The sequence below is a fragment of the Rhinoraja longicauda genome, chromosome 11, assembly GCF_053455715.1.
Source record: "Rhinoraja longicauda isolate Sanriku21f chromosome 11, sRhiLon1.1, whole genome shotgun sequence".
Classification (NCBI taxonomy): Eukaryota; Metazoa; Chordata; class Chondrichthyes; order Rajiformes; family Arhynchobatidae; genus Rhinoraja; species Rhinoraja longicauda.
Window position 1 is genome coordinate 34,924,221 of NC_135963.1, and position 13,442 is coordinate 34,937,662.

Below are 13,442 nucleotides of genomic sequence, written 5' to 3' on the forward strand. Positions count from 1 at the left end.
CATTGCTTGGATTACAGCATGTTAGTTAAATGGAGGGGTTCGACAAACCATTATTTCTGCTGGAGCTTCAGGGACTAAGTGTGAATCCGATAAAGTTCATAAAATCATGAGGGGTGTAGAATGGTTAGATAGTGCCAATTTTGTACCCCCAGGTTGGAAATGTTAAGTAATAGAGAGCATTAGTTTACGACGAGAAGGGAAAAATGCAAAACCCATTATTTTGACACTGGTGAATACACGATGCATAACTGTTCAAACCACGTTTTTTATCTAAAAGCCTCTTAAATACCACTCTCTTATCTGCCTCCCCCAACACATTGTGTAAAAAAACAAAGTTGCCCTGCACATCTCATTTAAACTTTTACCCTCTCACCTTAAAACTATGCCTTGTTTTTGACATTTCCACCATAGGAAAAAAAAGGTTCTGACCTACCTATACCTCTTAATCTTAAATACTTTCATTAGCTCTCCCCTTCACCTCTGACCTTCCAGAAGAAAAAAGCTCTAATCCAAGCTGCATTCAAGTACTCTTCTGCACCCTCTCAAAACATCAACATCCTTCCTGTGATGAGGTGACTAGAACTACACACACCATTTGATATGCGGCCTAACCAAGTGAGCTATGTGCCCTTGTATACTTTGACAGCCTTCCCCACTGTCCTTAAATTGGGTGTCATCTGCAAATTACGAACCTAACCATTCACATCCAAGTTATTTATATCTATCGCATGCAACAAAGGTCCCAGCAGAGATCCCCGAACTCCACTAGTCACAGACCTCCAGCCAGAATAACTCCTTCATCACAACCAGTCGCCCATGAGTAAGCCAGTCCGGAATCCAAACAACTCACTGTAGATTCCAGGCCTCTTAATCTTATGGATCAGCTATCACGAGGGACATTATCAAATGCCTTACTAATATCCAAGGAGACACATCCACTGGTCTACCTCATCAATCACCTTCGACACCTCCTCAAAAAACTCAATCAAGTTCATAAATATGACTTGCTGGGGATAAAGCAATGCAGACTATCGCAAATTAGCCTGTCGAAATGAGAGAAAATTTGAACCCGAAGAATCCTTTGCAATAGCTTTCCTACCACTCTAACATAATACATGCATTTTTTGCTTTCTTGGTTTAGTTATTCCTTAATGCGGATTTGAAGGAAAGCATAAAGCTCTCATAGTCAGAGTCTTACAGTGTGGGAACAGGCACATCGGCTCAACTTGCCCACACTGGCCAGCATGTGCCATATAGGCCCATACATTCCTCTACACCTGTCCTATCCATGTACCGGTCGGTCTAAATGTTTCTGAAATGTACCTGCCTCAACTACTTCGTCTGGGAGCTTGTTCCAAACACCTACCACCCTTTGCGTGAAAATGTTACCCCTCAGATTCCGATTAAATCTTTCCCCCCTCGCCTTAAGCCTGTGTCCTCTGGTTCTTGATTCCCCGACTATAGGCAAGTCTCTGTGCATCTACCCGATCTATTCCTCTCACGATTATCCTTCAAATTGATCTTTTAAAATCTGGATAGTACATTAACTGCATTATAATTATTTGAAATTAATTTATTCACACAGGGATGGCATGGCTTATGTCAGGATTTATTATCTATCTCTAACTGTCCCTTTATTCTGGGAGGGAATTAAAAGTCAACTGCACTGGTGAGTCTAGAATCACATATTGTTCTGCCTGCATTATGGGTCGCAGATGAGGCATGAAAATGTTAGTGATTTTTCTGGTTGAAATTCCAATCTTTTTTAGATTTCATTCTTGGAATTATTATTGTCCAATTATCAACATTTATAGATTTCAAGATAACAAGCATAGATATGAGAGATTCTACCTTGTTGGCCTGGATCAGATGGAAATCTTTCCCATATGCCTTGAGTCCTTGTTCAAAATTCCTACATTCTTCTTCACTCCAAATAGAGAGTTCTTCTACAGTAAATGAAAAAATTGTAAGCAAAAAGGTGCAAATTGCAACACAATTCACAAGTATTGAGCATATTTCTTCTTTAATCTGAAGAACAAATTGCATTGCATATGAAATGCTGGAGCCACAGCTAATTAGAAGTAAATACAATTTTCAGGCAAGGGTCTAATTTTCATTGAAAGTCATTCCATCCAAGTTTTGTTTAAGTTCTGAGGAGTGAGAATAAGTCCTTATGTCATAGCATTGGTTAGACTGGTGATCCATTTCTCACCATCACAGCTTTCACATGACAAGCATTCAATTTTCCCAATTGATTTTATTTCTTTTGCCATTGGGTAAAGCTTATCGGTTCTAAATAATAGCACTCAGTATTGGGAACTTGGTAATGCCAATAGTAGAGGAAATGAAAACAATCTTGATAGCATTGATACCAAACTTTGTTGCTCCAATGACCCTTCTCTTATGGAATTTGACTTTTAAAAAAGGTTAATGCCTGGTTAATTATCTCAAGCAATGTTGAAAAAAAATCCCCAATAAATAAAGAAATATAATAATGAAATTATTATGTAATAATTACTCAAGATTTCATTCTATTGTTACAACTACACAATAAGGCCTCCCACTCCTATTTCTCCATATTCATTTATAATCTTAGATCTATTAACAATTAGAGATCAATATCAGCATGGTCAGTTCGGTGTACATAATTCAGACCATTTTAAAGAAAAAGCAACCAAAGTATATAAAATGTATATTCAAAAACAGATGTTAGCTCCAAACTGCTAAAGTTAGCAAGAGAAGACATTCTTTAATTAGAAAAAATGTATTCAACTAAAAGGGATGTGTATATTGAGAAAAACAGATTACCATTGGAAACACAGGAATACGATAGGAAAAAAAAGCTTTTTATGATCCTCTCAGATAAAATTTACCTAATGTATCTGAAAGCAATGCTGATATCAGTCTCTGTGGTAAAGAACTAGATAAATTAAGCATCTAATCTCTGTTCTCTGAAGCAGATGAGAAAAACGATTATGGGTGCTCAGAAAAGCATTAAAACCATAGGTTTGAAGTCTTCGTTGAACTGACAGGAAAGTTGATTACCAAGTAATCTGAAATACTGAAGAATCTGACAGCCAAATCTTTGATAGATTAAACAAAGGAGGAATTCTGGGCTCAATCTTTGAATGAAGAGGAATTGCTTTGAGATACCTACGAAAGCATAAGGAAATATATATTTTTTAAAATCTGCTTAAATATTGGTCGACACCCGACTTTGGGTGCTGTCTATATGGAGTTTGCATGTGCTCCCTATGATCGAGTGGTTTTTTTTGTTGTTGCTTGGGTTTCTTTCCCCATCCAAAAAGGCATGTGGATTTGTAAGTCAAATGAGCACTGTAAATTGCCCTAGCTTGTAAGGAATAGTAGAATCTGAGGTGTGTTGATGAGAATATGGAGGGAAATATGAAATAGATTTATGTGGGAAGAGTGTAAATTGGGTTGATGGTCAACACTGCCCTAGTAGACCATGCTTTAAAAAAATATTATGGGTTTTGAATGTTTTCAAATATTTGTTTTATATTTCACTAAGTTAATGCCACGGCTTGGCTGGCTGGCCAGTTTCTATCTAGCTGCTATACCAGAGGTGACACTTACCCTGGTTTGCCCACCTGCCAAAATTAACACTTGCCAAGTCCAGCTGCCAGTGCTATTTTGGACAGATAATTATGTAAAGCAAGCAAACACTGAAGAATCCAGGAAAGTCATGTCCATATGTACCATGTTGAGCAGCAATAATTACAGGCAATGTTTGGTCCATTATTTCAAAGCTGTGGAAATAGTTGTGCGTATACCACCAATTGCAAAATAAATAATTTATTGGAAAATTAAAATGCTCTTACCTCTGGCTGCTTTCACATTAAATCTCAATCTCCGCAGTGCCTCCTCTGTATCAAAATTGCACTTAACCAATTCATACAATGCCTGAGAAAGATAAAAATAATTCACATATCTGTAGACTTTTCCAGGTTAGTTAACAGTTATGTTATTTATAGAAGCTTTTCATCTAAAACTCTGTTTAACTTAGAAAATTTGATGCATGCATATGATTTTAAAATTAACCACCCATGGTTAATGTTTATTATTATTATAGGTACTATCACACAATGGCACTTCTAATAATTTATTATTTATATAATATTGTCATATTATTGTTACTATATGTTCTTAACTAGTTTGGAACATAGGTACCATAATTTTTTTTAGGAAAATTACAGCAAAGCTAATCAAGTTTAACGTGTTACAAACACTACATTTGAGATGAATGATTAAATGCTTTTCACAAGAAATGGCAGGTTTAGATCAGCTCTCCCTTATCTACAATGGATACTTGAACAATTGTTAACATTACATTTGAGTATTAGATTTCAATTTAACAAAAGTATGATAGAGGGAAGGCAGATTCATTAATGAAATTATGGAAATCCATGATTTAATTCAAAGTATAGAACAGGTTCATCAGGCCATTTGCTACTCCTTCAGCATGAACTTGTGCACAATTCTCTGCCCTCAAACAAGCCACCAAACCTTTCACACACATTCACTTAAGCGTCATTGTGACAGGATCTCTTACTCACTAGATTAGGTTACTGATTTGCTCAACTCTTTCGCTTGGTTCGCCAAGACCTGCTGGATCCCCCAGTTGCTAACCATTTTAACTCCCTTTCCCATACTGACCTTTCTGCCCCATGCCTCCTTCATTGCCCGAGTGAGGCCACATGCAAATTGTAGGAACAGCATCTCATATTCAGCTTGGATAGCTTACACCCAATGGAATGAACATGAATTCTCCAATTTTTGGTAAACAACACCCCCCCCTCCCATTTTCCCCTCTACCCCACCCGGACATGCAACCATTTCTCCCATACCCCATAATTCTCTTGCACCTATATTTCTTCCTCTGGCTTCACGCTTCTTCTATCCTTATCTCACACTTTGTCTTTTCATTTTTGGTATGCCAGCATCTTCCTTGTGTCTACATCTCTTTTACTCAGTGTTTATTTCACAATTTAACCCTGAAAAGTGGTATAAAAAGAGCAATAAAGAGCTAGGGCAATAAAAACAGGGCAACATAAACTAGGGCAATAATATATGTATTATGCTCTATTCATGCTGGTTGGCACAGACGAACTTAATTCATACAAGGGATACCTACACAGCTTCATGTGGAAAAGGCCAGAGCGTAAACACTTAATTTGAAGCCATGATAATTAGACTAAAGGCCAGAAAATGAAACCAGCAAGTCCTAGTTAATCAAATATTGGCCATACAGAAACTGCTACTGCAGGAATAGGTGGAAACTGAAAATAACTCTCCAGAGATTGCCTTACAGAACATAGAACAGTAAAGCATAGCAACTCTTAGGGCCTTTGGGCCTTTCAGCCCACAATGATTGCGTCAAACGCGATTCCTAGCTGAATTGATTTCTTTTGCCTGCACATGATCCATATCCTTCTGTTCCCTGCACTTCCATGTGCCTATCCAAAAGCCTCTTAAAAGCCACTACTGCATAAACCACCACCACCACCCCAGGCAATGTGTTCCAGCCCCCCTCCCCTCCCCACCCACAGTGCAAAATACTCACGACCTTAACTGTAGAACATTTCCACCCTGGGAAAAAGGTTCTGACTGTCTAACCTTTCTATGCCTCTCAATTTTATATTCTTCTAGCAAGTCACCCCTCAACCTCTGATGTACCAGAAAAAAACCTGTCTGTCCAACCACTCCCTGTAGCTGAAACTCTCTAATCAATGCAGCATTTTGGTAAACCCCCTCTGTACCCTCTCCAAAAACTTCCAAACCTTTCCTGTTATCGGGCGACCTGAACACAATATTCCAAATGCGGCCTAACCAAATTCCTATGGAGCTGCATCATGACCTCCTGACTCTTATATTCAATGCCTCTAGTAATGAAGGCAAGCATACCATATGCCTTCTTTACCACTCTATTGACTTCTGGGAACACCACCTTAATGTCTTCAAGAGCCCCATTACCACTTCCTTCTTGATCTCAAGCTGCCTTAGCATATTTGTATTCTCTACACTGATCTCGCTGCCAAAGTCCTTCACCTCTGTGAATACAGATGTACAGTACATGTTTAGTACATCACCTACATCCTGAACATCCTGTTTTTTCCTGAACAAGTTTACAATCTTCTTGGTCATCCACAGTTCCCTTACCTTGCCATCCTCATCAGTCCTTCTTACTGGAATATGCGGATCCTGCACTTTGGCCTTTAAATGACTCTGTGACATCTGTGGACTTGCCCAATGACAACTGCTCCTGATTTACTCTCCTTAGCTACCGCCTTATGACATTGTAATCTGCCTTCCCTCAACATCCAGACATATCCCTATTCAAAATAATATTAATACCAGACTGGGCGATCATTTCACTGAACACCTTATCTCAGTCTGCCTGGTCCTACGCAACTTCTAGGTTGCTAAACACCTACTCCCCTCCCATTCCAATATTGACCTTTCTGTACTGGGCCTCACTGTCAGCGTGAGGTCAAATGCAAATTGGAGGAATAGCATCTCTTTTTGCTTGCAGTTCACAGCCCAGCAGTATGAATATTGATTTCGCAAACTTTATGTAACCCTGGCTTTCCCCCTCTCCCTCCCTAGAGTTGTCCTACTAATTGTCTGCCTGATTAATTTTACTGTTTGTATGCCTCATTGTCACCTTCCCCATAGCCAACAATGAACCATTGTACATTTCCCTGGTCATAGTCTGCTTTGATCTGTCCTTTTCCCGCCTTACATGCTCTTTGCACCTTTCCATATCTCTTGTTTCCCTCTCCCAACTCTCAATCTGCAGAAGTATCTCAACCCAAAACATCACCCATTCCTTCTCTCCAGAGATGTTGCCTGTCCTGCCGAGTTACTCCAGCATTTTCTATCTTTGGTTAAAACCTGTGGAGTTGTGATCACTATCTCCAAATTCTTCTTCCACTGCAACACTAGTCACATGACCAGGTTCATTTCCCAATACAAGGTCAAGTATAGTCCATCCTCGAGTCAGACTACCCACATACTGTTTAAGGAAACCTACTTGGATGCACCTACCAAATTCTGTCCCATCTAATCCTCTTGCCCTGAGCAAGTCCCAGTCAATATTGCTGAAGTTAAAGTTATCCGCATCAACCCTGCAGTGCTTACATACTTCTATATTTTGTTAACTTAAATGATCCTCCATTTCCCACTGGCTTTTAGGTGGCCTATATAATCCCATTAGAATAAAGTGTTTGAGCTCAACCCATAATGCCTCAGTAGACGCACCCACCAATACATGTCCTCTGAGTACCACCGTGATATTCTCCCTGATTAACAAAGCGACTACTTCACCTTTTTTTACCCAACTATTTATCTCATCTGAAATATCAAAACCTAAGCAGGTTGATTAAGATGATAAGTGTTGAGCAGAATGAGGCCATTTGGCCCATCAAGTCTACTCCGTCATTCAATCACAGCTAATCTATCACTCCCTCCTACCTCATTCTCCCGCCTTCTCCCCATAACCCCTGACACCCTTACTACTCAAGAATCTATCTATTTCTTCTTTAAAAATATCCATTGACTTGGTCTTCACAGCCTTCTATGGCAAAGAATTCCACAGATTCACCACCCGCTGACTAAAGAAATTCCTTCTTCCTAAAGGAACGTCCTTTGATTCTGAGGCTATAACCTCTAGTCTTAGACTCTCCCACTAGTGGAAACAACCTCTCCACATGCACTCTATCCAAGCCTTTCACGATTCGGTATGTTTCAATGAGGTCCCCCCTCATTCTACTAAACTCCAGCGAGTACAAGCCCAGTGCCATAAAGCACTCATCATAAGATAACCCACTCATTCCTGGGATCATTCTTGTAAACCTCCTTTGGACTCTCTCCAGGGTCAGCACATCCTTCCTCAGATGTGGTGTCCAAATCGTGTCCCTCGCGCAACTAAATTTCTGTAATAGCCGCAACATCATAATTCTAAGCATTGAACCAGGCTCCAAGTTCATCAGCTTTAGTCACAATATTCATTGACGTAAACACATATCAGCCCTTCATTATCCACATATTCATGAACCTCTCCCTGCCTGTCCTTGATTTGAGACTTGCTTATTTAAGATATATTTGCGACCTCCACTTTCTCAGGGAGCCCTTCCATGTGCTGATGTGATGCTTTGGTTCCTACCCCCCCCCCCCAGCACTCTACTTTAAACTCTCCTGAGTAGTACTAGCAAACCTCCCTGCAAGGATCTTGGTGCCCCCACCCCCCCCCCCGTTCAGGTGCAACCCATCCCTCTTGCACAGGTCACCTCTGCCCCAGAAGAGATTCCAATGGTCTAAAAATCTGAATTCCTGTTCCTTGCACCAATTCCCCAGCCATGCATTCATCTGTCGTGGAAGTTTGCAAAGCATTTTGGAGTGCCGTCACTCACCCAGAAATTTAAGTTGTAAATGAAATGGCTAATCTGAATGAGCTGCTTCAATCTTTTATTAACTGAATTTTCTTACTATGTTATATCTTACAGAAGAATGTATGTTTAACAGAAAGGACAATATGAAAAACGTGGCCTTCAATTAAAAATTCAAATTACAATAATTAGTTAAAATGGATAATGATGTTAAACTGAGATACTAATTTGAGATAATGATTTTATCCAAGGCCTTGTTTGATATGTAAAATTCAACATATACAACCAACCTGTTCATTGTCTTTTATGTGTGAGCCTTCTGGTATTGCATCCAATCCTTTCTCCTCACCCGTACGCTTACTAGCATCACAAAGAAATTCCACCACTTTATTCTCAGGCAGAAAATCAGGATTCCACAACAACTGGTCTTCATTCTCATATACTAGACATAGATTTTTATAAGATCCATTAGTGCACAGTTTTACCCATGCCATACACTTGCGATCACTATGCATCTCTGTGGTTTTCGATTCTATAGCTGACTCATAAATAACCATTATGGCTCAATCTTTTAGATTATCCATAGAAACCATTAACAAATTAAAAATAAAACAAATAAATTTTCCTCGGTGAAATAGCATAGAAATATTCAGGTGATGTAAAAACTTTGACAACTAATCTAATCAACCACTCATTACTTACAAGTCCTGACAAAGGATGTCAGGCTCTTTCATAGTTATTCAGTGGATTATCCAATCACACTATTGGTGAAATATCCAATCCACGGACACTTTTGTTTTTAAACATGCACCATAAACTTCCTTCAGACTACAAATTACCATGACCTATTGTAGGGGGTGATCTAAATGGAACAGCAGTATTCTTCAGTAATGGCAATGGATCACCACTCACAAAAAGTAAACATTTGTTCATACTGTTATACCACATTTGCAAAGATAGACAGGTAGGCATTGGATGTTTCAATGTAGACAGATGTGATGAAGGCTGAACATATTTGTGGTCTCTCTTGAAGGAGGGTTAAAGCCAAGAAGGCGTCCTATCCTCCTAGTAGTCAATAATTAAAAAAAGGAATGCAAAACATTCCATAACATTGAGTTGGAGAATCTCCCTCTGGGCTACCATCTAGAACCCACTATCCATTCCAAAGGATGCTATTGTGTCTTTCACATGTTTCCCTGCATACATCCTGGCAAAAGGAAGACGGTTCTGGTAAGATAGGTCTTTTCTCCAAACAATTCAGACCAATTCTCAGAACAATTTGCATGCCAATGGAAGTGCTTTCTGGAGAAAGCTAATTTTTCTGACAGGTTGGAATTAACTTAAGCAAGTTGGAGGGAGTGTTAAATAACTTAAATAAAACAGCATGATTCTGTTACTTATTCTGATTAGGATTTTAAAAAACGGTGCCCCTAATTCTTGAACTTTGTTTGATAAAATGAAACCTGCAGTAGTACTAATCTAATAAATTTACAATGGTCTTAAATTGGTTATAAAACACAAAGCACAACACATACATATACACATCACAACACAGACACAGCACGCTATCTTTTTGAATCCATACACAAAGTATTAGAAATTAGACATTAAAATTTGTCACACTGCTGCTGGGATAGGGTTGGTAGAGATTAAGAGGCAGGTAAAGTAAAAGAAAAACATATTACCAAAATGATGAAAGAGCACCAAATGACGTGAGCATCCCAGTGCATGATTTGCAAATGGCTACGGTGTGCCATCAGAGTAAATGTCGTAAATAAGTAAAAGTCATTTGTGAGGGGAATCGAATTCTAAAGTAGAGAAGTCATGTGCCAAGAAGAGCATGTTAACACACCTGCTTATTTAAAAAAACGATGTTAATGTGTTAGAAACAGTTTATAGGTTTACAAGCTACAACAACCTACCACTTAATGGACGTCATGCTACGGCAAGCTACCGACAACCCAATCATCGTAAGTAGGACGTCCACCTACGACCACACAGGCGACAACCTACAACACCCAAAGTCAACCTACGTCCACCTGCGACAAGCATCGACCTTGTCGGCAACAACTGAAAACAATTCACATCATTTTCGCCTCCGGTTTTGATGCCGGTACCTGTCGCCAGTTGACGTAGGTTAATGAAGGTAGTCGCCAATTGAATTCACCGAAGTCAACACCGATGACAACCTACGACAGCACCTATGTCAGGATATGCTCATTGACATCAAACCCACTCTCGCCAAAAAAAAATCAGCATTCTGAAAATCCAGCGGCAACCAAAAAAACGCTATGACTCTTTGGAGACTACTCACAACCATACAGGTGACACCCCGGCGACCATGTGGCGACAGCCTAGTTGCCTAAAAAAAACGCCTAAGTGGGACAGGCCCTTAATGAGGGAAGACTGGACAGGCTAGGCTTGTATCAGCTGGAATTTTAAAGCATGAAGGTGGACGCAGAAATGACAATTCTGAAGGGTCTTAACAGGGTAGATATGAAGGAGACATTTCCTCTGTTGTGAGAATTTAGTCTTGGAGTCATGATATGCTCAGATATCTTTGGCCATTTAAAATCTGTATTGAGAACAAAAGAGAAAAAAGGAAACTATCACAAAATGCTGGAGTAACTCAGCAGGTCAGGCAGCATCTCAGGAGAGAAGGAATGGGTGACGTTTCGGGTCAAGACCCTTCTTCAGACTGATGTCAGGGGGCGGGACAAAGAAAGGATATAGGTGGAGACAGGTAGAGGGAGAACTGGGAAGGGGAAGGGGAAGAGAGGGACAGAGGAACTATCTAAAGGGAGAAGTCAATGTTCATACCGCTGGGCTGCAAACTGCTCAAGCAAAATATGAGGTGCCGTTCCTCCAATTTCCGGTGGGCCTCACTATGGCACTGGAGGAGGCCCATGACAGAAAGGTCAGACTGGGAGTGGGAGGGGGAGTTGAAGTGCTCAGCCACCGGGAGATCAGGTTGGTTAAGGCGGACTGAGCGAAGGTGTTGAGCAAAACGATCGCCGAGCCTGCATTTGGTTTTGACGATGTAGAGAAGTTGACATCTAGAGCAGCGGATACAATAGATGAGGTTGGAGGAGGTGCAGGTGAACCTCTGTTTCACCTGGAAAGACTGTTTGGGTTCTTGGATGGAGTTGAGGGGGGACGTAAAAGGACAGGTGTTGCATCTCCTGCGGTTGCAGGGGAAAGTGCCCAGGGTGGGAGTGGTTTGGGTAGGAAGGGACGAGTGGACCAGGGAGTTGGAGGAAAAAGGAAACTGTGTTCATGTTCACTGGTGGGAAAGTAAGCTGTGAGGATGACACATGGCGTCAGCAAGGATATATCAAGTGCATATGAATGGGCAGATGATTAATAATATGTGAAAGTGAGGTACCATTCACTTTATTAGGAAGAATAGAAAAGCATATTTTTTAAATAGTAAGCAATGAGTAAGATGGTGTACTTAACTTAGCTTGTTGATTCATGACATGCAGACAGTCTACACAGATGTACAGCAACTAAAAAGTAAATGGTATGGCCTGTAGGCATTAAGATTAGTGTTCAAGAAAACAGGGCTTTGGTGAGACCACACTTGCCTGTAGTTTATATTTCCATAATCCAAGAAAAGATACATTTGCCTTGTAAGTAGGATTACAGATTCACCAGTTAAGATTTGTGTGATAAATTGGCATAAATTACACCGACCAGCCAAAACATTATGACCTGATGAGCCAAAACATTATGACCACCTGCCCAATATGCTCTTGGTCTTCCGTGTGCAGCCCCATATGCAGCAGGGTGCGATGCACTGTGTATTGTGACACATTCCTCCCGTGACCACCATTAAAATTTTCAGTGACTTGTGCCACAGTAGACTTCTGTCGGGTCAGACCAAACGGGATAGCCTTCGTTGCCCTCGCACATCGATGAGCCTTGGGCGCCCAACACCCTGTTGCCGGTTTGTCCCTCCTCGGACCACTGTTGGTAGCTGCTCACCACTGCTGACTGGGAGCACCCCACAAGCCTTCCCATTTCAGAGATGCTCTGACCCAGTCACCTGGCCATAACAATTTGGCCCTTGTCAAAGTCGCCCAGGTCTTTACTCCTGCCCATTTCTCCTGCATCCAACACATCAACTTCAAGAACTCACTGTTCACTTGCTACCTAATATATCCCACCCCTTGACAGGTGCCATTGCAACAAGATAATCAATGTTATTTACTTTGCCTGTCTGTGGTCATAATGTTTTGGCTGATCGATGTATAGTCATACAGTGTGGAAATAGTTCCTTCGAACCAACTTACCCTAGCCGACCAACGTGCCCCACCTGCCCTCGATTGGCCCATAACCTTCCACATCTATCCTATCCATTTACCTGTCCATATGTCTCTTGAATGTTATGATAGATCTTAAACGTTGTGATACTACCTGCCTCATCTACCTCCTCCAGCGCTCGTTCCAAATACCCACCAACCTTTGTGTAAAAATGTCACCCCTCAGGTTTATATTAAATCCCCCCCCCCCCACTTACCTTAAACCTATGTCCTCTGGTTCTCTATTCCCCTACTGTGGGCAAAAGTGGGCATTTACCCAATCTATTCCTTTTATTATTTTGTACACCTCTATAAGATCACGCCTCATCCTCCTGCGTTCCTACTCAACCTCTCCCTATAGGTCAGGCCCTCGAGTCCTGGCAACATCCTTGTAAATCTTCTCTGCACCCATTCCAGCTTGACACCATCTTCCTTATAACATAGTGCCAAGAACTGAACACAATACTCTAAATGTGGCCTCACCAATGTCTTATACAACTGTAACACAACCTCCCAATTTCTATATCCAATACTCTAAATGATGAAGTCCAATGAAAGCCTTGACCACCCTTTTTACATGTCATGACACTTTCAAGGAACTATGTATCTGCACTCTTAGAGCTCTCTGCTCTACAACACTCCCAGAGCCCTACCATTCAGTGTATGTCCTGTCCTTGTTCGACTTGAAATCCATGGTAATTTGGAAAATTGATAGATGATCTAATTTAAA

The 13,442-nt window shown here is 40.7% G+C and overlaps 1 protein-coding gene across 4 annotated transcripts in view; it reads right to left on the reverse strand.

The window, feature by feature from the left end:
- The window catches only part of LOC144598108 (mesoderm induction early response protein 1-like), a 57,325-nt gene that overhangs the window by 15,726 nt on the left and 28,157 nt on the right, over nt 1–13,442 (reverse strand). For all 4 annotated transcript variants that reach the window (XM_078407997.1, XM_078407996.1, XM_078407994.1 and 1 more), the window contains exons 8-10: nt 8,699–8,850; nt 3,843–3,924; nt 1,852–1,946 (exon numbers count right to left, since the gene is read on the reverse strand). In XM_078407997.1, coding sequence (XP_078264123.1) covers nt 1,852–1,946; nt 3,843–3,924; nt 8,699–8,850 — 329 coding nt within the window. The remainder of the gene's footprint in view (nt 1–1,851; nt 1,947–3,842; nt 3,925–8,698; nt 8,851–13,442) is intronic.